The sequence below is a fragment of the Artibeus jamaicensis genome, unplaced genomic scaffold, assembly GCF_021234435.1.
Source record: "Artibeus jamaicensis isolate MK-2021 breed Jamaican fruit bat unplaced genomic scaffold, CSHL_Jam_final contig_601, whole genome shotgun sequence".
In the NCBI taxonomy this organism is placed as follows: domain Eukaryota; kingdom Metazoa; phylum Chordata; class Mammalia; order Chiroptera; family Phyllostomidae; genus Artibeus; species Artibeus jamaicensis.
In genome coordinates this window covers 2,844,230-2,870,412 of record NW_026521902.1, presented here as the reverse complement: position 1 = coordinate 2,870,412, position 26,183 = coordinate 2,844,230, and the positions used below count along the sequence as shown (strand labels likewise).

General features: G+C 51.3%; 4 protein-coding genes across 11 annotated transcripts; 3 read left to right on the top strand and 1 right to left on the bottom strand.

Moving 5' to 3' along the window:
• Positions 1-97: 97 nt before the first annotated feature.
• RXRB (retinoid X receptor beta) lies at positions 98-6,784 on the bottom strand. 5 transcript variants are annotated; one of them, XM_037134420.2, is made up of 10 exons: positions 6,451-6,784; positions 5,483-5,730; positions 4,824-4,980; positions 4,311-4,490; positions 2,836-3,008; positions 2,316-2,445; positions 2,005-2,137; positions 1,798-1,901; positions 1,380-1,485; positions 98-1,244 (listed from the first exon to the last, which is right to left on the bottom strand). In XM_037134420.2, the coding sequence occupies exons 1-10, from the start codon at positions 6,686-6,688 to the stop codon at positions 1,097-1,099; spliced, it is 1,617 nt and encodes a 538-aa protein (XP_036990315.1). In that variant the 5' UTR covers positions 6,689-6,784; the 3' UTR covers positions 98-1,096. The 5 variants fall into 5 exon arrangements, with proteins under 5 accessions (XP_036990315.1, XP_036990316.1, XP_036990319.1 ...); XM_037134421.2 differs by having other exon boundaries at positions 1,798-1,889; XM_037134422.2 differs by having other exon boundaries at positions 1,156-1,244; positions 1,361-1,485.
• A 6-nt stretch (positions 6,785-6,790) lies between these two features.
• On the top strand, positions 6,791-10,717 carry SLC39A7 (solute carrier family 39 member 7). Its single transcript, XM_037134426.2, has 8 exons — positions 6,791-7,138; positions 7,444-7,849; positions 7,938-8,106; positions 8,267-8,320; positions 8,455-8,613; positions 8,763-8,903; positions 9,115-9,311; positions 10,005-10,717. The coding sequence occupies exons 2-8, from the start codon at positions 7,448-7,450 to the stop codon at positions 10,275-10,277; spliced, it is 1,395 nt and encodes a 464-aa protein (XP_036990321.2). The 5' UTR covers positions 6,791-7,138; positions 7,444-7,447; the 3' UTR covers positions 10,278-10,717.
• Positions 10,718-11,053: 336 nt separating this feature from the next.
• HSD17B8 (hydroxysteroid 17-beta dehydrogenase 8) lies at positions 11,054-13,236 on the top strand. Of its 4 annotated transcripts, XM_037134429.2 has the most exons (9): positions 11,054-11,162; positions 11,349-11,554; positions 11,653-11,769; positions 11,887-11,979; positions 12,071-12,156; positions 12,255-12,339; positions 12,560-12,602; positions 12,783-12,857; positions 13,050-13,236. In XM_037134429.2, exons 1-9 carry the CDS (start codon positions 11,117-11,119, stop codon positions 13,064-13,066), a joined length of 768 nt encoding a protein of 255 aa, XP_036990324.1. In that variant the 5' UTR covers positions 11,054-11,116; the 3' UTR covers positions 13,067-13,236. The 4 variants fall into 4 exon arrangements, with proteins under 4 accessions (XP_036990324.1, XP_036990322.1, XP_036990323.1 ...); XM_037134427.2 differs by lacking the exon at positions 12,560-12,602; XM_037134428.2 differs by having other exon boundaries at positions 12,783-13,236.
• Positions 13,237-14,650: 1,414 nt separating this feature from the next.
• On the top strand, positions 14,651-18,917 carry RING1 (ring finger protein 1). The gene is made up of 7 exons (XM_037134462.2): positions 14,651-15,031; positions 15,155-15,286; positions 16,238-16,398; positions 16,499-16,714; positions 17,408-17,797; positions 17,979-18,252; positions 18,505-18,917. Exons 2-7 carry the CDS (start codon positions 15,209-15,211, stop codon positions 18,604-18,606), a joined length of 1,221 nt encoding a protein of 406 aa, XP_036990357.1. The 5' UTR covers positions 14,651-15,031; positions 15,155-15,208; the 3' UTR covers positions 18,607-18,917.
• Positions 18,918-26,183: the final 7,266 nt, after the last annotated feature.

Genomic DNA, 26,183 nt, shown 5'->3' with positions numbered 1-26,183 from the left:
GAGCAGTCCAGAGGTCCCGACCAACCGGATACCACCCCCAAACACACCCAGCCAGTTGTCTACCCCCAACAGTCACCTCAGTCCAGAAAACACTGACTCCAATTTGAAAGCGATTTTATGTGTGAAAGAAACCCAGAGAGAAAAACTGCAGGGCAAAAGTCATGCAGCCCCGGCACCCCATCTCTGTAGGCTAGCCATCTCCCCTAAATTCTGAGTCCTGTGTCCCCAGCCTATATCGTGTGTGCCCAGGGCTGGGGGAGCACCCTTCCGTAAAAGCCCAGGCCCCTTCCCCAAGTTAGACAGGAAGAGGTGGGAGGAGGGGGTCCACAAGGCCAATGCTTCAAGAGCCCCAGGGACATACCATCCCGAGGCCCTGCCTTTCCCAAATACCACCTCCACCACTGGCATTTCTTAGTCAACCTGGGAAAAATACAGTACTTCTTTGAGTCTAACTGTAAGTCTCTATCCTCAGAGGAAATTAAAAATAGCAAACGGATTCCTGCATCTCCACCGGCCCCTTAACCACCACGCCACCACCTTGTTTTTCAGTCTGGCTTCAGAAGGAAATGAAGTGTAAGAGGTGACTCCAGAGTAGACAGTGACAGGGCCCCCTTGCTCTTCCAGAGTAGCCCCCATCTGCCAGGCTTGGTTAGAGGAAGGCCTGCCAGAGCCCTGCTCCCATGTCCATCAGTTTGGGGGAGCCTGCCCCCAAATATCCACTTCTGGGGGCACTGTGTATCCAGATGAGGAACTAAGTGAGGCAAGATGAGAAGGACGGGAAGTCCTGGGAGCAAGGCCAGTGCTTGTGCTGGGGGAAGATGATTCTAGGAAGGGGGTGAGAATTCACCCCAAATTATGGCAGACCCAGACAAATTCAGAGACTCAAGGCCACTGAAGGGAGAGGTCCAGCCCTCATAAGGATCTGGGGCCCCCTTAGAGTGCTGATGGACCCTCGGAGGTCTCAGTTTTCTGCCCTACAGTCCTCACCCCACCAGGACTCTAAAAACATGGCCCCTCCCCACCCTGCCCCAAGGCATGGAGTCCGTCTTGGACGTGTCGTCCTCAAGTGTGGGAAGCACCGCATTTGTGTCTGGGCTCAGGCCAGCTGGTGAGGCGCCTCAAGCATCTCCATGAGGAAGGTGTCAATGGGGGTGTCACCAATGAGCTTGAAGAAAAACAGATGCTCTAGACACTTAAGGCCAATGGACCTGAGGGCAGGAAGACGTAGCAGCAGCTTGGCAAACCTGAGGTGAGGATGAAAGAAGTAGAGTGAGAACTGGAATCACATGGACCCTGAACGCACTCTCGCAGCCCCCTAACCTGCACCCCTGTGGGAGCCTCAGTCCCCACAATTTCTCACCCCCACAGCTCTTTCTCACCGTCCCTGCTGCTCAGGGTACTTCTGTTTGCAGTAGGTCTCCAAGGATGCATACACTTTTTCCCGGAGGACCTCCACCTCACTGGGGTTGGAGAGGCCCTTGGCATCTGGAACAGCACGGAAGACAGAGGAGGAAAGTAGCAAAATCAAATCAAGACAAATGGGGAGACATGGCCCACATGATATCCCTTTCAGGCTCCATCTAATTGCCCTTCTCCAGATGCCTGGCAAGGGAAGCAGGGCACACTGGGATATGGGAGGGGGTCAGAAGGGGAATGCAGCAGTGGACGTGGGTTGTTCATGGTCAACTGGGAGATTTCCAGGCTGAGGGTCTTACTGAGGGGATAGCTGGCTAACTTAAGAGTCTCCAAAGAAGAGAAGGCTCCAAGGTCTTGAAAGATGGGATGACATCCTCTTACCTGGATTGAACAGAATGATTGCCCTCAGGCAGCCAAGCTCTGTCTTGTCCATCCTCATGTCACGCATTTTGGACACTAGCTCTGTCAGCACCCTGGAGAGGGACCTGCAGGTCACTCAAAGGTCACAGCTCAGCCAGCCTTGGACACGGACCAGCCTATAGCCCCACCCCCTCTACTTAGAGGCCAGCCCAGTGGATGGCCACTGACCGATCAAAGATGGCTCCCACGCCTGCAGAATGGGCTGAGTTGCGGTGCACGTGAAGACCTGTGGCAAGGAGGATGCCATCTCGGACATCGATGGATCGATGGGAGAAGGAGGCAATGAGGAGCTCGTTCCAGCCTGGGTTGGGGGGCAGCAAGGGTCAGGAGCCAGAGATCAGGCCATAGGATTCAAAGCACACCAGGGAGAGAGAAGAGGTGGTGAAGTCAGTGAGCTTCACTCCCTGAGTATTTAAGTGTGCACCGGGTTCACTGATGGTCATTTCAAAGACGGGTCAAAGGGATATAAGGTCACTGACCTGCCCGTAGCAATATGACCTGGTCATCCAGTGGTAAGGAGGAAAAGTGTGGGATCCTCTTCGCCCACTCAACAAGGGTAAAGAGCTGTTTGTCTGCTGCCTGACAGATGTTAGTCACAGGGTCATTTGGCTGCAGGAGATGGGGGGCAAGAGTTATGGGACGTTTGGAAGTATACTGGGAGTCCCCCCCTTGTAAGAGGCTTTTGACACCCCCGTCTACAACATAGTATTTCTTCAAACCCCATCTAAACCAATCCTTATAAATTAGACTTTTCTTCTAGAATTCGTGAAAACATTTATTTGGGACTTGCCTGTGGTTCTGCCAGCCACTGGGTTATTTTAGAGGCGGGGGCGGAGGATACTATTGCACCCACCTCGGGTACTTAAGAGACCTGGTTTGGCAGCACCTCCAGTCCCAGACAGTGTTAGGAGGGTTGGGAGGGGCGGGGAGAGGGAGACAGAAAAGACCTAGGCTCCCACCCCCCATCACGAAGAAGAGTGGATTGACCCCATCACTCACGCTGCTGCTGCTACCCCCAGTTCCCCCAGGACCCTCAACGCCCTGGTCACTCTTCTGCTCCACAGCAAGCTCTGCCTCCAGGATCCTGTCCACAGGCATCTCCTCAGGGGCTCCCCCAGCCCCCTCCCCATCCCCGTCCTTGTCCTTCCCCCGCTGACGCTCCTCCTGTACCGCTGTGGGGGGAGGGAGGAAGAAAAAGTGGAAAGTCAGCAGCCAGCCATGGTGAGGTTTTGAAATGTCCTTAGGGCCTTACCAGGGTCTTAGGGCCCTTAGGAGATACTTATAGGAAGTGGGGCAGTCACTTCAAATTACGATGGACTGGGGGGCAGACTAGAAGCAGATGTCATAAAAGGTCACGTAAGCCAAGAAAAAAAAAGGAGAGTGTAAAGGAATTAGAGAAAAAGGTAACATTTAAAATGAGAGCCTATTACACACTAAAGAATGTGTCAAACACATTTTAACATTCACTCTATTATAACCACCCTGTGGTCCCTGGTCTTCATTTTATTTTTTCAATATGTCTATTGATTTTGGAGAGTCAGACACAGAGAAACATCAATGTGAGAGAGAAACATCAACTGGTTGCCTCCCATACCCACCCCAACGAGGGACTGAACCTACAACTTAGGTATATGCCCTGACTAGGAATCAAACCCCCAACCTTCTGGTGTATGAGACAACCTACTGAGCCACCCAGCCAGGGCCTTTGAAAAGATGAAGAATTTTGGGCCTAGAGAAGGCAAATAGCTTGCCCAAGTTCACACAATACATGGTAAGTCACATATCTGAATCTAAGCGTGCCTGACTGCAAATCTTGTGCTCTTCTGACTCAACAGAGAGGCAGTATAAGGAGCACTGCCCTGAGTCTTCAGAGATGTAAGTTCTGATCCCAGCTCTGCCACTTTTTATTGCATGATCCTGGAACACCAGGCCTTAGGGTCATGTCTAAAATGAAGGATTTGATCAAGATATCCTCTCAAGTATCTAAGAATTCTGGAATCAGACTAAAGAAAATAAGGTAAAGAAGAGGGAAGACAGCCCTGAGGTCTTCAGTAAAGTCTGTACCTTAAGAGTAGAATGCCAGAGTTTGGAGGAGAGACCACAGTGACAGGGAGACAGAGATGAGAGAGGGAACACTGTGTCAAAGAGAAGAGCTACACGGGTTGGAAAGGGGACACAGAGAAACGCATCATGGGTAAGGAAAGTTATCCTACCCTCACACCACACTAGGCAGGGGTCACAGGTACAGGCCAGAGGCAGAAACAGTAAGAAGGAAATTCAAGGGACCAGATCAAGGTATCAGGGAGAAGAGCTGATAAGGAGGGGAGAGAAATCAAATAACGCCCTCTGGAGGAGAGAAAAAACAGTCCAGCCTTCCTGAGAGGTTGGTTAGAGGTTTCTTGCAATCTGCTGTCTTCCTCCCCGATCCCCTCCCATAGGGTAGACTGGGAAGCCTGGGTAGGACAGGACCTTACCTTCTCTCTTCATTCCAGTGGCCAAGCACTTCTGATAGCGGCAATACTGACAACGGTTCCGCTGGCGCTTGTCCACTGTGCAGTCCTTGTTGTCCCGGCACGAGTAGGTCAGGTCCTTACGAATGGTACGCTTGAAGAAGCCTTTGCAACCCTCGCAACTGTAAACCCCATAGTGTTTGCCTACAGGTGGAGGGAAACAGCAATAACAAGGCTGCAGGTAAATCCCTCACCATTAAGTCTTTTGCCAACCTGCCTTCAACAAACTTAGAAGTCTACTCTGCATTTGCCAAATACAGAGCTGGAGAATGAGGGCATGAGAGGCAATCCAGTCCCACTCTTCCCTCTGACCACCCCCATCCCCAACCTCAGCTTCAGGTTCTTTAGCTCTCGTTGAACCTCCCCCTGCTCACTCGCTCCAAAGACACCCCATGAGGCCCTGGGACTCCCATGGGGGATGATAAATGGCAGGCTCTCTTTCTTTCTTCCTCTCTGTTGGTCCTCTGAGCCCCATACCTGAGCTTCGGTCCCCACAGATTGCACACAGTCGTTTGCCAGCTCCAGGGCCACCTGGAGGAGGTGGACAGTGCAGGCCCCGGACCCCTAAGACTGGTGGCTTCACATCTTCAGGGGTGCCAGACCCACCCCCAGGGAGCGACACTGTTGAGTTAATCTGGGATAGGGGAAATAGGGAAGTCATGGGGAGACTCACTGGGAAAGAGAATCTCTCAAAGTTGATGGAAATCGTGCCCTAACACCTAGGCAGGGCCCTGCATTGAACATCCCAAAGGGCATTATTACACTGCACCCATGTAAAGGGCCAACCCTAGAGCACAACCCCGAGATTAGACCCACAATGTCCCCTGAAACTATGCAAAACAGTGACCCTGAAAGGCATGTATCTCAGAAGGGCAGATGGGACCAAAGGGGCAGAAAATCACTGATAGATAAAAGGGACATTCAGGACATTAAGGTTCCTCTGTAGGGTTGGGGAGGAAGCATGCATTGCAAGATCACCTCGGCAAGGACACGGGGTCTCACAAGGACCACAAGCCTGCCAGAGTTAGAGGATTGGAGGTCAGTGGATCATGGGGAAGTTCACACAAGAATCTGGGGTCACAAGGAAAACAAGGAAATGAAAGTGGAAAGGTAGAATGTGGGTCACGACCTCTCACCTGAGGACTGCTGACAGGACCGGAAAATCCTGGGGGAGCTGGAGGGGGCAGACCAGGGGACCCCATGGAAGAGCTGATGACTGGGAAGGGGGAGCCCAGCGGGGGTGGTGGCATTGGGGTTGGGGGTGGAGCCCCAGAGCCTCCAAGGGACTGGGTCGCTGAAGATGGTAGAGGTGGCCCAGAAGGAGAATGGGGAGGGGCACCTTGGGGAAGGGGATTTTGGGAGGAACTGTCTGGGCTTCGGGAGTCTGAGGGAGGGGTACACAGAGGCACAAAGACACACAGACAGGAGAGACAAAAAAATGAAAATGAGTCTTCGATCATGCACCTGAAGACTTTTTCACATCCTCCACTACTCCCTGCCCCATCCCCTACATCCACCCCTACCCCCCACACTCACCCCCATTCCCTGCACTCACCCCCATCCCCAAGTCGAGAGACACCCTGTTGTCACACAACAGTTTAACTCCTAATTGTGGCGACAAGGAGGAGGGTTCACAGAGGAAAGGAGGATAACTCAGGTAAGAAAAAACTCCAAGCAATGTATCTGGTCACCGCAAGCCAGATGCCCAAGCCAGTCTCACGTGGGTGGGGCAACACGTGGAAACCCTCCATTTCCAGCTTACAGCCCCAGCGTGCAAGAAATAGAGATAAGCGGAAGACACCCCTTCGAGGACGGAGGCCCTGCATTCAAACGTCCGGAGCCCTCCAATTCGAGGATTTGTGAACCATGCCAGGGAGGAGCGGAGTGTAGGCCATTCAGCGGCCAGGGCAAGGAGCGCGGAAGCTTCCCACCCACCCCCACCCCGCCCCGCCCCGGGGGCAGGGCCCTAAGGCCCTCCAGAGGCAGGGGACGCCTGTTTACAAACAAGGGGGCGGGAGCGCCAAGGGAAGAGCTCCAAGGGAGGGGGGAGAGATTGCACCTAACACGGTCACTGGCTCGCAAGTCCGTTCGCTAGGTCACTCACCCCGCCCGCAGTCGCCCATCCCGTCCCGTCCAGTCTCCCCCAGCTCCGGCTCCGACTCCGGCTCCGGGGTTTGTTGTTCTCCCGCTGCCGCCGCCGCCGCTGCGGGATCGAGCCAGGGCCGCCGTCGCCGCCACCGGGACGCGACCCCACAATGCATTTCTTTTCGCACCCCCACCGGCCCACACTGCCCCGCGGCATGCCGCTGGGGGAGGAAGGGCGGGCGAGTAGCCCAAGACATGATTCCTGGCTGAGTGTAGAGAGATCAAGAGGTACCAGAAATTCCCAGGGGTTGACTGAGGGGCTGGCTGAGCACGAAGAAACCCCAAAGAAAAAGACTCTGGTCTGAACCGGATCAAATTAGGCGCTTCGATCGGCTCTGCACCAAAACAACAGCACCCATGTGGCAGCCATCTTGGTATAGACGGGAAGTCTCCGAGCTAGTTCCCGCCCCCTCGTGGAGATGAAAAGGAGGAAGCGGTCTCCTCCGGCGTGTTAGCAGGCCTCGCCCACCCTCCCCTCAAATAACCTTCTCACGCAGGCGCGCCAGGGCAGGTTGGCTTCGCCGCTACAGGAGTGCCGCCACATTGGTAAAGGTATCGGGACCGAGGTAGAACGGAACTTTCTGTTCTCGCGGGAGCCTGGACTGCCACGTCTGAGGAAAAGGGGAAAGGAGAGGATCCTGGAGCCGGTAAGGATTTCCCGCTTCCCCCTACTGTCCTTTCCAGGTTTTTTTCGCCCACCTTCTCATACAGACGAGGGCCCAGAGAGTCCACAAAGTGGATACTCACAGCTTAGGGTCGTGTCCCGGGGGCTCTACATCGGAAGGAGGTTCAGAATAAAAAGAACGAATCCTGGGAACAATGCGGGCGGGGGCAGAATGGAATGGGAAAGTGGCCCATAGAAGTGGATGGAGGGCGCGAGCGGAGTAAAGCGGACCCTGCATAGATAGAGTTAAGGATAACGTGGAGTCACTGTCTCTGTCCTTCTTGACAGCGTGATGGCCAGAGGCCTGGGGGCCCCCCTCTGGGTGACCGTGGGACTGCTGACCTGGGCGGCCTTGGGGCTGCTAGTAGCCGGACACAGGGGTCATGGTGACTTGCACGAGGACCTGCACGAGGACTTCCGTGGCCAAAGCCACTCACATGAGGATTTCCACCATGGACACAGCCACGCCCACGACCATGGCCACACTCATGAGAGCATCTGGCATGGGCATACCCACGGTCACCACCACCACGGACATTCACATGAGGATTTGCATCATGATCATGGCCATAGCCACTCCCATGAGAGCCTCTACCACAAAGGACATGGACGTGACCATGAGCACAGCCATGAAAGCTATGGGGAGGCTCTAGGCATCAAGCAGGACCTGGACACTGTCACTCTCTGGGCCTATGTGAGTCCCGAGCAGATAGGGGAGAGAGTGACTGGTTCTGGATTGTTAGGAAACCCAGCATACCTGACCCATGACTTTCCCTCACCAGGCACTAGGCGCCACAGTGCTGATCTCCGCAGCTCCATTTTTCATCCTCTTCCTTATCCCGGTGGAGTCGAACTCTCCACGGCACCGCTCTGTGCTCCAGATCTTGCTCAGTTTTGCTTCTGGCGGACTCCTGGGAGATGCCTTCCTGCACCTCATCCCTCATGCCTTGGGTAAGGAATCTCAGCTCTCTACCTCAAACATTAACATATTCTTTGGGCAAAGAGGTTCTTTCCCCTTTGTGATCTCTGACCTTCCAATATTTCTGCAAATTCACAACCCTGGGGTCAAGTATTCATTTTCTCATCTTGCCTTTTCTTCCCCTTCTTCCAGAACCTCATTCTCACCACCTTCAGGAGCAGCGGGGACATGGACACTCGCACAGTGGTGAGTAAGGGGTGGATGGAGATAGGGATTGGGGTGCTCGGAAAGGTCCATCCCTCCCAGTTCTTCTCCTGCACTTGAGGAGGAGGAGTCTGGAATCCGTATCTCCCTTATTGTTTCATTGCCTCTATTCCCAGGCCAGGGCCCTATTCTGTCCGTGGGACTATGGGTCCTTAGTGGAATTGTCGCCTTTCTTGTGGTGGAGAAATTTGTGAGACATGTAAAAGGAGAACATGGACACAGTCACAGTCATGGACATGGTCACATGCACGGAAGTCATGGACATGGAATACAGGGTAAGCCCAGGAACATCTCTCCTGAAAGCCACCTTGCTTCCCTCAGAATCCCTTCATCCTGTGTCTCTTAGTTAGGAAGGGACTTCTCTTCTGAGGACATACGAGGAAGTCTCTGTTCCCCACCCTCACCATCCCTTTCTTTCTCTCAGAGTATTCTTCAAAGGAGAAACAGAACTCAGAGGAAGAAGAAAAGGAAGTAGGGGGATTGAGGAAGCGGAGAGGAGGCAGCACAGCACCCAAGGATGGGCCAGTGAGACCACAGAGTTCTAAAGAGGAAAAAACAGGTTCAGGTGAGGTCCAGAGTTGGTAATAAGCTCGGGCAAGGGGCATCATCGTGAATCACATGAAATATGTGCTATGGGTAATGGCAGGTGTCTGGAAAACACTGAGGGGCTGGGTGTGATGTGGTTTCTATGTGGGGAGTGTGATAATGGCTGAGCAGGGCCAGGATGGGGATGATGGAGCATCTAATCATTTTGTCTTCCTTTTCTCCTGTATAAGATCTGCGTGTATCAGGGTACCTGAATCTGGCTGCTGACCTGACACACAACTTCACAGATGGTCTGGCCATTGGTGCTTCATTTCGAGGGGGTTTGGGATTGGGAATCCTGACCACAATGACTGTCCTACTACATGAAGTGCCCCATGAAGTCGGGGACTTTGCCATCTTGGTCCAATCTGGCTGCAGCAAAAAGCAGGTTGGTGATGATGTGCACTAAAGGTGATTGCCTCAGACACTTTACCCTCTGCTCACCCCAAACCCAAACCTCTGCTGACCCCAAAGATTGCTTCTCCTTAGCGCCACACAGATCATACTGTTATTGACCATAAACCAAGAAATAGTGGAAAGTTCTCTTTCCTTTTCCTGTAGTTATATTTTGAACTGTTGGCCATAGACCATCTCAGTGGTTTATGGTGGTCTTTCATACCACATTCCCCATCCTGGATTACTGAATCAGGTCTGTGGAAAAGACCTTTTTTCTTTTTTTAAGCCCTCAGCCAAAGATATTTAGAGAGAGAGGAAGGGAGAGAGTGAGAGAAACATCGGTGTGAGAAAGAAGTATCGATTGGTTGCCTCCTGTACATGCTCTGACCAGGGGTCAAGCCCACAACCTTGGGATGTGCCCTGACTGGGGATCAAACCTGCAGACTTTTGATGTATAGGACAATGCTCCAATCAATTGAGCCATCTGGCTAGGGCTGAAAAGGACCTTTTTGATATTTAAGATTTTTCAGAAAGTGTTTATTCTATACCCCTGTCTTTTTTTTGCCATACTCTTTTTGCTTCCAAAAACACACATCCCACCATATATACCCATATCCTACCAGCCACATCTAAGCCACTGATAAACTTTAGATATTGATGAGTGCCTCTCTTTTCTACCCACCAGGCGATGCGTCTACAACTACTGACATCAATAGGTGCACTGGCAGGCACAGCCTGTGCCCTTCTAACTGAAGGAGGGGCAGTAGGCAGTGAAGCTGCAGGTGGTTCAGGTCCTGGCTGGATTCTGCCTTTCACTGCAGGTGGCTTTATCTACGTAGCAACGGTGTCTGTGTTGCCTGAGCTGTTGAGGGAGGCATCACCATTGCAGTCACTTCTGGAGGTGCTGGGGCTGCTGGGGGGAGTTGTCATGATGGTGCTGATTGCCCACCTGGAGTGAGAGGTGGGATTAACTGCCCCCACCCCAGCCCCAGAACTCTAAGCTGTCAGTGTCAGGGGTCTGTGGAGGTTGGGGGCCCTGGCCAGAAGCATCTGCCAAAGAAAGTTGTATCCTAGGGAAGTGCTGATTTTGGCATGAGGGCAACAAGGTTTGGCAGTTTTATGGGGCCTGTAGGGATGAGAATGAGCGGCTAGAGGGACCATTGTATTGGGCACATGCTGACCGTGTTGTTGGATTTGGGGGGCTAAATGGGGCCATGTAGAAAGCTGGAAGAGACCAATGATGGCAGCCTACCCCAAGTCTCCTACCCCACCTATTCTCAGCTGCCACACAGATCTCTCCAAGGTCCTCATTCTCCCTTCCTTCAGGGAACATCAGAGCCCTAAACCAGGGGAGGGGGCGTGTTGGGATAAACATCTATTAAACATCATTCAATCGTGTGTCCTGATTTGGAAGTGATTCTTCCGGGGGGGGGGGGCAGGCAGGGGGCTTTAAGTTACTAATCTCATGGCCTGATTTTTATTTTGTTTGTAATTTTTATATTGCTGTTTGAATCGAGGGAGTGGGGTGGTGACCGGAAATAAAGTCCTCGAATCTTCCACCCCAAATGCAGCCTTTGTCTTTTTGTGGGGGGTATGAGGGCCCCTCATCTTTCCACTCTTCGGGGCCCCAAGCGTTAGTGTGTAGCCACGCCTCCGCGGTGGGAGGTCCGCTGGAGCTGGAGGCCTTGGGTAGTGTTAAGGTGACGGGGCTACAATTGGCCTGACTTTGCTGTTGCCACGCCCCCACTGTGCCCGGATTGGCTCTGTGCTGGATTGCCCGTTCATCCACAGCCGGCCATGGCGACTCAGCTCCGGCTCCGCTCTGCGGTAGCCCTGGTCACAGGTTGAAGGGGTGCTCTTTCAGGGCGGGGTGGGGTGCCGGAATGCTGTCCGGGGCGCGCCCTCGGCCTGTGCAGCCGCTGGGACTTCTGGCTGCTGGTCCAAGTTTTACTAACTTTGCGTCTTGTTAACCTCTGACCCCTGCCCATTCCTCCCCATACCCCACTCCCTCGTGTTCTTTCCTATGCAGGTGCGGGTAGCGGCATCGGCCGAGCAGTCTGTGTGCGCCTGGCCCAAGAGGGGGCTGCAGTGGCCGCTTGTGACCTGGACGGGGCAGCGGCACGGGAGACGGTGCAGCTGCTGGGCGGGCCAGGGAGTGAGAAGAGGGCCCATGCTGCCTTCCAGACTGACGTGTCTGAGGCCCGGTCCGCTAGGCGCCTGCTGGAACAAGTGCAGGTGAACACGAGCGACCTCATTCCCTTTAAAGTGCTCCACTGCCTCCACCGCCCCTGGCTGTTTGTGGGTTTTTGGTGTGTAACCTCCCTCTTCCATAGGCCTGCTTTAGTGGCCCGCCATCCATCGTTGTGTCCTGTGCGGGCATTACCAGGGATGAGTTTCTGCTTCACATGTCTGAGGATGACTGGGACAAAGTCATAGCTGTTAACCTCAAGGTGGCGACCTCTGAATCTGTGACTTCTGGCATCTTTAGCCTGGGAAGGGAGTTGGAGGATGACTGTCACGGCAACTGATCTTTTCTACCTCCTTACCCTTCTCCCCCCTCTCCCCAGGGCATCTTTCTAGTCACTCAGGCTGCAGCCCAAGCCCTGGTGTCCAGTGGTTGTCATGGCTCCATCATCAACATCAGTAGCATCGTAGGGAAGGTCAGGTTGAGTTGGGATGAGGTCAGGGTGTAGAGAGGAGGGCCTCTCCTTTGGACTCCTGATTCATCCCAAATCTCTAACTCACCTGTAGGTAGGGAACATAGGACAGACAAACTACTCTGCATCCAAGGCTGGAGTGATTGGGCTGACCCAGACTGTAGCTCGGGAGCTTGGACGGTTAGTCAGCTACCTGATGGACAGGGCACGTCAGCGCTCTGAGGGAGGGGTCAATGTTTAGTCTTCTCCGGAGTCAGCAGCCACTCTCCCTTCCACAGATATGGGATCCGCTGTAACTCTGTCCTTCCAGGGCTCATTACAACACCCATGACACAGAAAGTGCCACAGAAGGTGCTGGACAAGGTAGGAGGCCATGGGTGGAAGGCAAAGAGCAGAATCGTTCAGAAACCAAGCTTCTCTGGGCTTGAAAGAGCAAGTAAATGCTGGACATGTACCTGGCAAGAAGTAGGTAATCAGTAAGTGCATGAAGATTGAAGACAGAAGGGAAAAGGGTAGCAGATTCAATCTGTAAAAAAAAATCTGCAAAAGAAACGTTCAGCCACATATGAGTGTTTTGTTACAGATGACTGCAATGATCCCAATGGGACATTTGGGAAACCCTGAGGGTGAGCACTGAGGAGGAGGGGGCCCTGAATGAACAGATGCCAAAGTCTGTGGTATCTGAGAGGGTCTCACCGGGGTGGATGGTTGGTGTGTGTGTTTTGGGAGGTGGGGGTGTTATTGGTGGGCTCCTTTGGGTCTATGAGAGTGAGTAGGATTCTGCCCTCTCCTCATTATTCCCATAGATGTGGCAGATGTGGTCGCCTTCTTGGCATCTGATGACAGTGGATACATCACCGGGGCCTCAGTGGAAGTCACCGGTATGAGGCCATCCTGGGCAGGGAGAGGGCAGAGAAGTGGAACCCAGATGACATGTGAAAACGTATGAGGGGAGTGTGGAGCCACTGAAGAAGGGCAGAAGTTCTCAAAGGCCAGGGACAGAAGAGGGTGGGTGCTCCCCAGCCCATTTGTCTCCACCTACGCATCTGTCCAAATGTTTCTGCCCCTCCCAGGAGGTCTTTTCATGTAACTGCCTCAAGGACCCTGGACTCTGCTCACTCCCCCACCACTCTGCCGGGCCTCCTGCTGATGAGAACTCTGAGTTCCCAGGCTACAAAAAGGGTGGCAGTGTATGGCTCAGGAATGCTGAATATGGGAGGCAGGGGTGCTTGTGACCCTAATAAATTCCAAATCCTCTTCCCTGCCACCTCCAGTTCTTGTGTCCAAGCCCTCAGACCCTTCCCCCCTCCCCCTCCTCTCCCTCTGCCCAAGGATTGTTCCCTTTCACTGCCTTGTCTCCCAGGGCAACCCCTGCCGCCGGGTGTGAGAGGAGTGTGTGTTACTGTGTATTCCTGACACTCTGGGTCTTTTTGCGGGGAGGGGTCTTTGCCCCACCCCCTACCACTAGTCCTGCAGCCTGAGTTTTTTCCCCCCCAGTACCCTGGGTTCTTATGGTCCCCAAGAGTGGTTTGTTCATGGCCCCATCCCAGTGTCCAGTCTGGCCTTAGGAGGGGGTCTTGAAACAGGTGGCACTCCCCCACCCACCCCTCTCCTTTCTCTGAGTCCCCCCTCCCCTTTACACCTTACAATAGCTGCAGCCGGCCTGGGGTCCGATGGGGGGGATTACAGGAGGGGGCCAGGATTAGGGGAATGGACCAGCGATGAAAAGAGCTGGAGAGTAGAAGGGAGGGGGCTGGGAGGAGGAGGAGGAGGAAGGGGAGGGGGTCTGGCTAATCGACTCTGGAGCCCACATAAGGACTGGCCACGGACTGAAGGAGAGAGGACAGGGAAGTAGGGGGGAACTGGGGGAGGGGGCGAGGGGACCCACTGCTTCCTTGTCCCAGACACAGACCACCCCCTAGCCGCTGCAGCCCAGGTCCGGGATCCCCAGCTCAAGCAAGAGGAGACAGGGACGCCTATTACGGTCTCTTTTCCCATGAATCTCTCATTCCCTGCCCTCAATGGGGGTTGCTCTGCCCCTTCCTCTTCCTCTGGCCTCCCCGTCCCTTTCCTTGACTTCGAAGTCCTGCCCGGTTCCCACAGCAGACATACGGCCCCTTGTGCCCCCCACCCACACGCGCATACCCCCCTTCCCGACAGGGGCTCCATCTTGTGTGCGTGTTCGTGCTTCCGCGTGGTGCCTCCGTTACCCCACTTCTCCCGTGCGCCTCCCTCCCCCGCCCCGGGCCGCGGCTCCTGATTGTCCAAACGCAATTCTCGAGTCTCTGGCTCCGGCCGAGAGTTGAGTCTGGACGTCCCGAGCCGCCGCCCCCAAACCTCGAGGGGAGAGCAGGTCGGAGGGTCTAGAGGCCGAGAGGAGGGTAGAGCAAGCCCCCAGGGTGGTAGGGGAATCCCGGGCACTTCGGGACTTAGTTGCATTCACAGGACTGGAGGACAGAAGCGGCAGAGGATCCTCGGCAACTTTTTCCCCCTGAATCTCGGGCTGAGATCACGCAGAAGTTGTATGTGGGGATAGAGAGCCTAGCGGCTCTACGCTAGGGGACACGGAGTGGGGGAGGTGGCCTTTTTGCAACGCCACCCATCCATTCCCTCCCGAGATCCCGGCGATTCCACCAAGGCCCCGCCCTCCAGAGCCGAGGCGCCGGGCGGGGGCCAAGGGAAGGGACCGAAGGCAGAGGTTGGCTGCGTGACACTGCTGGGCCAGGGGCGGAGACCGCGGTCCCCACGTGGCGAGGGACTCCCGGACACCGCTCCTGGCTGGGGGCGGGTGCGTCCCACGGGCCGGGGAACCCAGGTGTCCACGTCGCGTCCCACCCGCGCCTCGAGTGGCCGGGTGACGTCTCTCCGCCAGTGGGGGGAGTGGAGTGGAGGGGGAGGCGGAAGTGACGTAGGGCCCCAGCTCCCGGGTCTCGGCGGCGGCGGCAGCAGGAGCTACTGTTTGAGCAGCGGCTGTGGACCGAGTGAACTCGGCCCGGGACTCGGTACCCCGGGCGCGGCGCTGCGGAAGCGGTAGCAGAGCGACTGCGGGAGCCTGGTGAGGGGCCTCGCTGGCGCTAGGGAGCAGAGGGGAAGGCTCCGGAGGGGCGGGGTCTGCGGGAGGGGGCGTCCCCTAACCCTGTCCCTTCCCTTCCCCTTTCCCCCTTCCCCCTCTTCCCAGCACACATCTTCTCCTCCGCGGAGGAGCCCCGGAGGGGGTCGGTGCTAGCTCACCATGACGACGCCAGCGAATGCCCAGAATGCCAGCAAAACGTGGGAACTGAGCCTGTATGAGCTCCACCGGACCCCGCAGGTGACAGCATTCTCCCTTCACAGCTTACTCCCTCTCCACAAGCCGCTCAATCCACACACCTCTTCTCACAGCCTCTTTTCCAGCCTCTTTTCCATTTTTTGCCCTTTTCTACAGATCTTACCCGATTTCACAGAATCCTTTGACCTTACCTTTGAATCACCTTAACCTTTTCAAACCACTTTCACATTAATTTAACCCTCAGAACAGCCAACGAAGTAAAGCAAAGATTACTGCCTTCTTTTGAAAGGTAGTAAAAAGATAGAAATCACCTCTTGTTCTTCAGTTCAGTGTTATAGATCAATGCCTGTAAGACTCACCTTGGGAGTTTATTGAAAATGGAGTTTTCCAGCCTGCCACCACCCTCTTCTCAAGGGTCTGATACAGTAATAGGATGGGGTCCCATAATCTGATATAGGTACAGTGGTACCAGGGCCACACTTTAAGAAATTGTGTTGAATAAGTCTTTGCCAAACCACCAGTTTGTGCCACCCCCACCCCACGTGTCTCTCTAAACCTCAGGTCCTTTTGGGGAAAGCTCCAGCTCTTGATTAAGGGACATTAATTCTTTCTTTTTTCTGTTCCCTCCATATCAGTAGCTCCCTCACCCCTGAGTTCCCGTCTTTCTCAAGTGGCCAACGTGGGGTACCCAGATTCTTCCATCTCGATGTATTTCTGAAAATTTATATTCCATAAACAACTCCTTTTCTGTACTGATTTTAGAGAGAGAGGAAAGAGAGAGAAATACCCATTTATTGTTCCACTTATTTATGCATTAATTGGTTGATTCTTGTGTGTGCCCTGACCAGGAATCTAACCAGCAACCTTGGCACATCCGGACAGCACGCTAACCAACTTAGCTATTAGCTACCTGGCCAGGGTGTACCACTTGTTTCTAAAACTCTTTCCCCCCAACCCACCCCCACCCACCTTTCCACTCTCTAATGCTTCCAGGAAGCCATCATGGATGGCACAGAGATTGCAGTTTCCCCTCGGTCACTGCACTCAGAACTCATGTGTCCCATCTGCCTGGACATGCTGAAGAATACAATGACCACCAAGGAGTGCCTCCACCGATTCTGCTCTGACTGCATTGTCACAGCCCTGCGGAGCGGGTAATGGGAGGGACACATTTGAAATGAGGTAAAAGGTTCAGAGTTGAGGCCTCAAATGGCTTGGCTACTGACTGCTCAGGGCCGTCTCTCTCCCACCCAGGAACAAGGAGTGCCCTACCTGTCGCAAGAAGCTGGTATCCAAACGGTCTTTACGCCCAGACCCTAACTTTGATGCCCTGATCTCTAAAATCTATCCCAGCCGGGAGGAATATGAGGCCCACCAGGACCGTGTGCTCATCCGTCTCAGCCGCCTGCACAACCAGCAGGCACTGAGCTCCAGCATCGAGGAGGGGCTGCGCATGCAGGCCATGCACAGGTTTGGGGCCAACAGAGAAGCGGTGGCAGGGCTGTTGGGACAGATCCATGGGTCACATCCCTGGTACTGGTTTGGCTGCCTGCCATCTTCTAAGCCTTAGCACCTTAAAAGTTGACTATGAACTAAGTGTCAGACCTGGAAGTCAAGGATGTAGATTGTGCCTTCTTAGCAACTGGCACTACTAATTTTAAGAAGAAAATATCTGACCTTTGAACTCTCTAAGTTAGAACAGTAGAGTGATTTGGAGTATAAGCTCCAGAGTCACACCGCTGGGAGTTAATCACCCCCTAGGCCAGCACTGCTATCATTAACGTGTATCCTGAGTGTCTTCTTAGAAATGGAAATTCTGACTCTGCAGGTTTGGAGTTGGGCCTGAAATTCTATGAGACTGGGCTGCTGTTCTTAGACCACACTTTGAAAGGCTAGGGTCTGTGGCCTCAAGCAAGTTGTTCAACCTCTCTAAGCCTCAGTTTCCTCAGCCATGAGATAGAGATGATATAATAACCTGCCTCATAAGACTTATAGGAGATGATTAATGGAAAACACTTAGCATTGTGCTTGGCATGTGTGTAGTTAGTAGTTAATAAATATTAGGTGTCATTCTTAAAATTTCCCTGATCTTTTAAATCCTAAGTTTAAAATCTAAACCCCTTATCCTTGATGCTTTCTAACCTCAACCATTTGCTTCCACAGGGCCCAGCGTGTGAGACGGCCGATGCCTGGGTCAGATCAGACCACCACCATGAGTGGAGGGGAAGGAGAACCGGGGGAGGGGGAGGGGGATGGAGAGGATGTGAGCTCAGACTCTGCCCCTGACTCTGCCCCGGGCCCTGCTCCCAAGCGACCCCGTGGAGGGGGTGCAGGGGGGAGCAGTGTAGGGACAGGGGGAGGAGGCACTGGTGGGGTGGGTGGGGGTGCTGGTTCTGAAGACTCTGGTGACCGGGGAGGGACCTTGGGAGGGGGTACCCTGGGCCCCCCAAGCCCTCCTGGGGCTCCTAGTCCCCCGGAGCCAGGTGGAGAAATTGAGCTCGTGTTCCGGCCCCACCCACTGCTCGTGGAGAAGGGAGAATACTGCCAGACTAGGTGAGAGCCCTGTCTTTCCCCAGACAACTGAGAAATCAAAGATCACATAGCCTTTCATCATGAGCTGGCTTTGCCTAACCCAAGAAAGAAGCCCTAGTCCGGTAGCCCTTTTGGAAAGTCCCTTACTTCCCTTCTGCATTTGAAGCTTCCCGTACCCTAAATGTGCCCTTTCCTACCCCAGGTATGTGAAGACAACTGGGAATGCCACAGTGGACCATCTCTCCAAGTACTTGGCCCTGCGCATAGCCTTGGAGCGGAGGCAGCAGCAAGAGGCTGGGGAGCCAGGAGGGCCTGGAGGGGGCGCCTCTGATGCTGGGGGACCTGATGGGGGTAGTGGGGAGGGCGGGGGTGCTGGAGGAGGTGACAGCCCGGAAGAGCCTGCCTTGCCCAGTCTGGAGGGTGTCAGTGAAAAGCAGTACACCATCTACATCGCCCCTGGGGGTGGAGCTTTCACGGTGAGAGCCTTTGAGGGCAGCGGGGGGCAGGGTGCCACACACAGCCATGACCCTGACTTCTGACCCACTCTCTTCCTCTGCATCTTTCTCTCTGTCCTTTCTCTTCCATCACTCCATGCACCCTTGCTTTGCCCCATCTCTTTTTATTCCCTTTTCTTGCCTCCTCCCTTGGTCACCTCTCATTCATTTCCTTTATTGTCTTCTCCAACTTTATTTCTCTTCACCTACTTCTTCCTCCCACCCTCTCTGTAGACACTAAATGGCTCTCTGACCCTGGAGCTGGTGAATGAGAAATTCTGGAAGGTGTCCCGGCCATTGGAACTCTGCTATGCTCCCACCAAGGATCCAAAGTGACCCCACAAGGGGCCAGTCGGAGGATGGGGACCATGGGGTATCCCTGTGTCCTGTCCACCACCCCAGCTTTTGTCCTCCAGTGCCCCCCAGCCTGGCCAGCCAGCAAGAGGACACAAATGAGGACATGTGGCTTTTCTACAAAGTATATCAGATTCTTCTATATTGTACAGAGCGGGGCATACACCCCATCCACTGCCTTTTCTATTGCCCCAAACCTCCCATCTACATGAGACGTTGGGTAAGCTGACTAACCCTCCTTTCACATCCTCTGCCAACAACAAATTTGCTTTTGTTCCTCTTTGAAACCTGCAGTTTTGTGTGTCTCTTTATCTGGGGTGTACTAGAAGGGAGGGAGGAAGATCGGGGTGGGGGATCTAGAAACCATGTAGAATCAGTTTGGGGAATGGGGAGGAAATGTCAAAGGTTATTCAAAGTGAGTAATCGCCATATCTGTGAACCTCCAATAAGTACAAAGGTAGGGACAAACTGCCGGGGAAGCTAGAAGAGACAGGACCGACAGCCCGGGGGCGTGTGAAGTCAGGGTCCAAATCTGCCCGCTAACTCCTGAGTCCAGTCGACCGGGCTGAAACCAAGAGTTTAGATACCAAAAAGGATGAAGGAAAGTGGTTAAAAGAGAGAGTAAGGCAGGGAATAGGGCCGTGATGTTTGCAAGGGGAATAAGTCTGACTGCAAGAAGCTAATTTCTACAGCTGGGAAGAAGAAAGGGAGGGCTGTGGGGAGGGGGACAAGGACCTCCCTCCTAGACAAGCCCCGCTGCCCCGTGCGGAGCAGAGTGGGCGGGGTGTGTAGTTTTCGGGGGAAGGAGCTAGTTTCCCCACCCCACGCCCAGCTGTCCTTTGGTGCCTGTTCGCACAGCGCTGGGAGTAGAGCTATCGTTATGGACCCGTCGCTCCTCCCACCCTGATTTTGGTGGGCAGGGCTGCGCAAAGCGGGTCAGAAAGAGGAATCAACCGTCTGCCCAGGAGGGACTGATGCTCCCTCTCCTTGCTTCGGCCTTTCTGTCCCTCACTTCCTTTTGCGTTGCCCTTTGCACCCCCACATTTATCTGCCCCAAATTCCTGTGGCTTGCTTGGTTCATTGCCCCGCTGGTAAAGGAGTCAGCCTCGCTGTGAGCCCCAGGGCACCCCACTCTACACTTGGGTTTTCTCGTGTGTTCCCCTCGTTCCTAGTTACCCTCAGTACCACCGGACGCAGCGGGAATCCTCCAGCCTGGGCGAGTACTGCAGACCCGATGATCTCGTGATCGCCCCCAGACTTCTTGCCCTGCAGAAATAGACAACACCCACTCTTACCCTCCTAGGAGCCCCAGTTTACACCTGCCTCCGGGGAACCCTAATAATGACCCACATCCTCCCCACCCCCAAGTATCCAGGGAGTATTGAGCTCCCTGGGATGTTGGGGCAGGAGGAAGGTGGGTGTTGCTCCTGGAATTTCAAAGAGAAACATGCAGAGACAGCCGGGAGAGGAAGCCCAAGAGTAAAGAATGCACTGAGCTTTACTTTGGCGTCCAGGAGCATCACCCCTTCACACTCCTGGTTCTCCTCAGCCCCAACCAATCCGACAGCCTCTTCTGTCCCTATTCCTCCTCCTCTCAACTCCAGAGTGGCCTGCAGCCCCTTGCACTTGTGTTTCCTCTCACACAGCCCTCCTATCCCTCCCCAGCTGCCCTCACCGCCAAACCTCTCACATTTCTCCTCGTTCCCCTCTCTGGTAATAGTGCTCTCTCACCCTCCTGTGCCCCCACAACAGAGAACTTTGCAGGCATGATTGTTTATTTAGGTGACACTTTGGGGAGATAAACAGAAGTGATCTAAGTAAGTATCCTCTACCTACCCACCAAGAAAATAACTCCCACCTGGCAAGTTCTTTTCCCCGAGTCATTGGGATAGCTGGAGAGGCTGGGAATGGCCTTCTCTAATATGTGCTGCGCTCCCGAGAAAGAGAGGCCTTTTCGAAATGCAAATCTGATTGTTTCAGGCACTCTACTTAACTCATTCAACGGTTTCCCACCTATCTCAGGTTAAAGACCTGGGTCTTTAACCTGTCCTCTAAGGCCCTACAGGTGTGGCCCAGCCAGCCTCTCCAGCCCCATCTCCCACCACCTCTCCCCTCACTCCTGAGTGCTCCACTTCCTGTCAGCGTGTGCTTCCTACCGCAGAGAGCCTTTGTGACCACAAGCCTCCACCTGAAAGGCTCTTCCATTTCTCTCCAGATCTCACCTCCTTGACGCCCCCCTCAGGGGAGGTACCCTAATCTTCATTTCAGGGTCAAATTGACCCTCTCTGAGCCCCCACACCTAGGTATATCCAGTCAGCTCAGTGCAGTTACTGTGCACAAGGTGCAGTTGCGGGTGCACATTTGCTGGTGATTATTCGATATCTGTCTCCCCAACGAAGGTCAGCTGCTGAGGGCAGGGGCCATGGCCGCAGTGCTCACCCTTGCCATTCCCTGGACCTAGAACTGAACACAAGTAGTGAGCTGGAATATTGGTCAAATGGAGGCATGTGTGCCGGGACCTGGGGAATGGGGCTAGATATTTCAGACTTTGGAAGGCAGCATGGAATAACATGGCAACAGCACAGGACTGAGAACCAGAATATGTGGATTCATTAACTAGGTTAAAAGTATTAGTGGTGTGACCTTAAGCAGGCTGTGAAAGAACTCTGAATCCTAACTTTCTTATCTATAAAATTGGAACAACTTCAGAATCAAACTAGATAGAATTAGAAAATCCAAAAGCGCCATCACCTAGAAATACTGGATAAAATATGAAAAAAATTTTTTAAACATATGACTGAGTTCTTAAAAGGGAAGTAAAACCCTGTGTCTTAGAAACCAAGTGGAGCCCTAGCTGGTGTGGCACAGTGCATTGAGTGCCAGCCAATGAATGAAAATGTCACTGGTTCAATTCCCGGTCAGGGCACATGCCTGGGTTACAGACCAGGTCCTCAGCTGGAGGCGTGCGAGAGGCAACCAACCAATGTATCTCTCACACATCGATGTTTCTCTCCCCCCGCTTTCTCCTTCCCTTCCCCTCTCTCTAAAAAATAAGTAAGAAGAGGAAACTGAAAGCCAGAGGATGAGCCGACCAGATCTAAAGTTATGAGAAGGGGGACACGGGTGGTAATTGGTTCTGTTAACTCAGGGCCTGAGTTTTCGCCACCTGGGGACAGGTGATGAAGGTCTCGATCCTGAAAAGGGGTGGGGGGTGGAATTTGATGAAAGACAGTCAAAACTGATGAAGAAATAGACCCTGAACAGATCTATAAATTCTAATAAATTGAACTCAAAGCTAAAAATGCACATACATCCAGTACCTACATAGTTTTATAGATGTATTCTGCCAACTCTTAAAGGAACTGTTCGTTTATTTATACAAACTGTCCCAGAAAATGGAAAAAGAGGGCCAGTCACACTTATAAGACTAATAATCCTAAATAAAACATTAGCAAACCAGATCCAGTGGAGTTAGTGCGTGTGTGTGTGCACGTGTGTGTGTGTGTGTGACAAAAGGGAATTCCAGGAATGCAAGGATGGTCTGCTTTAAAAGTCCACTAATGATATTTATGACGTTGACATCTTAAAAGGAAAAGAACATATCATTGTCCCAGTAAATACAGTGAATGCACTGGATAAAGTATTCAATATACCACAAATCGTTGATTTTTTAAAAATCTGGCTAACTAGGAATACAAAATGATTTCTAATGTCAACACAAGAACACTAGTTCTACTGTTTCTATTCACCATTAGGGGCGTCTGAGCCGGCACATTTAGAAGAAGAAGAAATAAAGTCCTCACTATACATAGATATTGATTTCTTACAAGGAAAATGCACAAGAACCTACAAACAGAACTAATATGCCCCTTTCTGGAGGCAAGAGGAATATACAAACATCAATATGCCTATGACGCAGACATAAACACATAGATTTTGTTTTCAGAAAATACCATTTGTAATAGCAACAAAAACTACAAGATACCTAGGAATAAATAAAACAAAATGTGTATGTGATATTTATGGGAAAAATTATAACTTTATTGGAGAACATTTTGAAAAAAAAAAGACACAACAGAATGGAGAGGTATGCCATGCTCATGAAAAGGAAAATTCGGTGTAAAGCTGGTAATTTTTCTCAACTCTACAAATTCAGTACAATTCTAATCAAAACCCCAAAATATTATATGGAACTTGGCCAGCTGTTCTTAAAATTCCTATGGAAAAGTAAATGGCCAAGAAAAGATAAAATAAGCTTGAAGTGGGAGAATGAGTACCAGAGTGCTTGCCTTAGCATGTGTCACAAGTTTATCCGTAAGGCAGAGTGATTAACACCGCATAATGTCAGCACATGGGCCAATAAGCAGACCACTGGTAAATAGAACTTCTTGGAATCAGACCCCTAAAGATATGAGAACTTGGTATGTCACAAAAATCTGTGGGAAAAGATGGACTACTTGTTCAACTTCTTGGATTATTGGCTATCCAAATGGGAAAAAAGTAGCTTAAATGTGTGAAAAACAAAACATAAAACCATTCAAAGAAAATATATTGATGACATAACATATACAGAAGGATTTCTTAAGACACAAAAAAAGCACAAACAATAAAAGATTGATGCATGACTATATTTTTTTAAGTTTTTAAGCATCTATAAGAAAAGAGACACCATAACAACATAAAAAGATAAGCCACAGACTTGGAAAATGTTTACAACTTACATGACCAACAAAGAACTAGTACCCCAGATTTATAAAGGACTACAGATCAGTAAGAAAAGGGCAAGGTAGGAGAAAATGAGCAAAAGCTATGACATCCAAGACAACAAACAGGACTAGGAATAGAAAATAGCTTCCAATGTCAATACAAGAATGTGAGTTTTTACTGTTTCTACTCACCAAACTACCAATAAGCATTGAAAGGATTCCCAACTTTACAGGGATATAGAAACGCAAATCCAAACCATGAGGTACCACTTTACACAACTGAGTCAGCATAACAAAAGTCACTCTGATAACACTAATAGGAACTCGTACAATTTGTCTTGAAGTACGAATGGCTACAACAAATTAGAGAGTTTAGTAATACTTAATGATGAAAATGCACACACTCTAATACCCAGAAACCTTGTTATTAGATGTGTTCCTTAGAAGAACATTTCCACATATGCACAAGGATGCAAGGGCATGAGTGGGCATTGCAATATCATTTGATCAGCAAGACAAAAATGGATACAAAGCTAATCTGTTCTTAAGGTAAAGGAATGGATAAAGTATGGTTTCTTCTTACAATGGACTGCTACACAGCAGTTAAAATAAATGAATTGTAGCCATATTTATCCATACAACGAGCCCTGGCTGGTGTGGCTCAGTGAATTGAGTGCTGGCCCACAATCCAAAGGGTTGCCAGTTCAATTCCCAGTCAGGGCACATGCTTGGGTTGTAGGCCAGGTCCCCAACAAGAAGCACATGAGAAGCAACTGCACATTGATGTTTCTCTCCCTCTCTCTCTCTCTCTTCCTCCCTTATCCTCTCTGAAATAAATAAGTGAAATCATTTTTAAAAATACAATGAGTAAAAGAGATTGCAAAATGGATGTTTTATGATATCATTTATGTAAGTTTTAAAATACACAGAACAATGATACAATGTTTAGGAACACAAATGTTTGTTAAAAGTACAAAATATGTGTGGGAATAATTCCAACAACTTCAGAATGGCAGTTACCACCCAGAAAGGATGGGCTTTTGCCATATGGGTAATGCTTTCTTTTCTTTTATTTTTTTAAAGATACAAAGGAAAACAGGTGATCCAGCCCTGACTGGTGTGGCTCAGTGGGTTGCACGTCCTCCTGGAAACCAAAAGGTTGGATACCCGGTCAAGACACATGCCTGGGTTTCAGGCCAGGTTCCCGGTTAGGGGCGTGTCAGAGACAGCCCAGTTTATGTTTCTCTTGCACATTGATGTTTCTCACCCTCTGTTTCTCCCTCCCTTCCCCTCTCTCTAAAAATAAATAAAAATAAAATCTTAAAAAAAGAGAGTTGACGCAAAAGCGAGGAGTTGCTCCATAGGATTGCTGTGATGACTGATAGAGCCAGTAAACGCACAAGTGCTCAGAGAGGCTCTTTGTTAATCCCTTTGGAAGGCTGTGGTATCGGTGGCTTTGTGGGTGGAGAGATTGGAGATCCCTGCCTATCATCGCCCATCTGTGAAATTTCACTCTCTTATTAATGCCTGTTAATCTTAGGTGAGTTACTTAACTGCTACATGCCTCAATTTCCTCATCTGTAAAATGCATATATTAAAAGTGCCTTCTTTCATAGCATTGCTGCGAGAGTTAAAAAACTCAAAGTGCTTAGAGCAGTACTACCTAACTTAAAGCAGTTACTCTAGAAGATTGTTATTGCTGCTAGGTATCACTTCCAGCTGCATATAAATTATTTTTTAAGTCTCAACTTTTAAAATCTCCTAAGAACCTCATTTGGCAATGAAAGTGTCCAGTACCTGAGAAGACCCAGACACTGCCTTCAAGGAGTTGAATCAAGGGTTAAAAACTCACGTTCCTGTAAGGGCCAGGAAGGTAATGTGCAAAGTAGCAGTGGCAGGCTGGGGACAGGGCAACAGACAGGACACCTTCCCCATCTGGAGGGGCAGCAGCTCCTGGTCTGGCGTTGCCATGCCAGAATTCAGAGTTAGCACTGCCACATTAAAAAAATTTTTTTTCAACAGAAACTATGAGTCCTGTTTTTCTGTAAAATCTCTCCATTTTTGTGATTAATTCAAAGGAATAATAAAAGCACATTGTGAACCAATTAAATATTTGTGGGTTGCTAGGTTTCAAGCCCTAAGATGGAGGCTGGCACAGAGACAGCTGCAAGAGCAGATCTTGACAATGCAATGTAATTAGAGCTATAACAGTGGTGAGTAACAGCAGTGGGAGCGTGGAGGATTGAAGATGACAGCAAGTTCTTTGTCATTCCTCCCACTGAGATGTACAGCCTACCTCCTCTTCCCCTGTTCCAGGCTGGCCCTAACCTGTATTGAACAGCATCTGGCCAGAGTGACTGTGTGACTTCTGAGGTTGGGTCTCATGAGATCTGCAGCATCCACTTTCATTATGCAGAACATGCCTTCTTGAAGCCCAACCACCATGCTGTGAGGAAGCTCAAGCCACCACAGGGAGAGACCCACACAAAGCAAAACAGAAGCTGGCAGCAAATATCAACTACTTGTCAAGTGAGTGAAGTCATTTTGGAACATGCAGCCACCCCAGAGCCCCAGGCAACAGGAAATGCAGACCTGCTCGGTCAACCTGCCGAACTGTGAGGAACAGTAAACTTCTTCAGATACCAAATGCCAGGGCGCCTTGTTGAGTAGCAACACATAATCAAAACAAGCAGCATTAGAGAAAAAAGAGACTTTATTCTACCTAGAAGACTTAGGTTTTGAAATTTGAAGTAATTCTTGGAAAAGACATATATTGGCTTTGTGCACGTGTGTGTGTGGAGGAGGGAATAGATGGTGAGTAGTTATCTTTCCAGATGGAGAGGAAAGCATGTA

Excerpts from the sequence above, each read along its gene's own strand:
- RXRB (XM_037134420.2), bottom strand. The coding sequence starts at position 6,688 with ATGTCTTGGGCTACTCGCCCGCCCTTCCTCCCCCAGCGGCATGCCGCG. Across the intron at positions 4,491-4,823 it reads CTGTGGGGACCGAAGCTCAG|GCAAACACTATGGGGTTTAC; the intron begins GTATGGGGCTCA and ends CTCCACCTGTAG. Across the intron at positions 1,245-1,379 it reads TACCCTGAGCAGCAGGGACG|GTTTGCCAAGCTGCTGCTAC; the intron begins GTGAGAAAGAGC and ends TCCTCACCTCAG.
- SLC39A7 (XM_037134426.2), top strand. The coding sequence starts at position 7,448 with ATGGCCAGAGGCCTGGGGGCCCCCCTCTGGGTGACCGTGGGACTGCTG. Across the intron at positions 7,850-7,937 it reads CTGTCACTCTCTGGGCCTAT|GCACTAGGCGCCACAGTGCT; the intron begins GTGAGTCCCGAG and ends TTCCCTCACCAG. Across the intron at positions 8,321-8,454 it reads ACATGGACACTCGCACAGTG|GCCAGGGCCCTATTCTGTCC; the intron begins GTGAGTAAGGGG and ends CTCTATTCCCAG.
- HSD17B8 (XM_037134427.2), top strand. The coding sequence starts at position 11,117 with ATGGCGACTCAGCTCCGGCTCCGCTCTGCGGTAGCCCTGGTCACAG. Across the intron at positions 11,163-11,348 it reads TGCGGTAGCCCTGGTCACAG|GTGCGGGTAGCGGCATCGGC; the intron begins GTTGAAGGGGTG and ends TTTCCTATGCAG. Across the intron at positions 12,858-13,049 it reads GGCCTCAGTGGAAGTCACCG|GAGGTCTTTTCATGTAACTG; the intron begins GTATGAGGCCAT and ends TGCCCCTCCCAG.
- RING1 (XM_037134462.2), top strand. The coding sequence starts at position 15,209 with ATGACGACGCCAGCGAATGCCCAGAATGCCAGCAAAACGTGGGAACTG. Across the intron at positions 16,399-16,498 it reads GTCACAGCCCTGCGGAGCGG|GAACAAGGAGTGCCCTACCT; the intron begins GTAATGGGAGGG and ends TCTCCCACCCAG. Across the intron at positions 16,715-17,407 it reads CGCATGCAGGCCATGCACAG|GGCCCAGCGTGTGAGACGGC; the intron begins GTTTGGGGCCAA and ends TTGCTTCCACAG.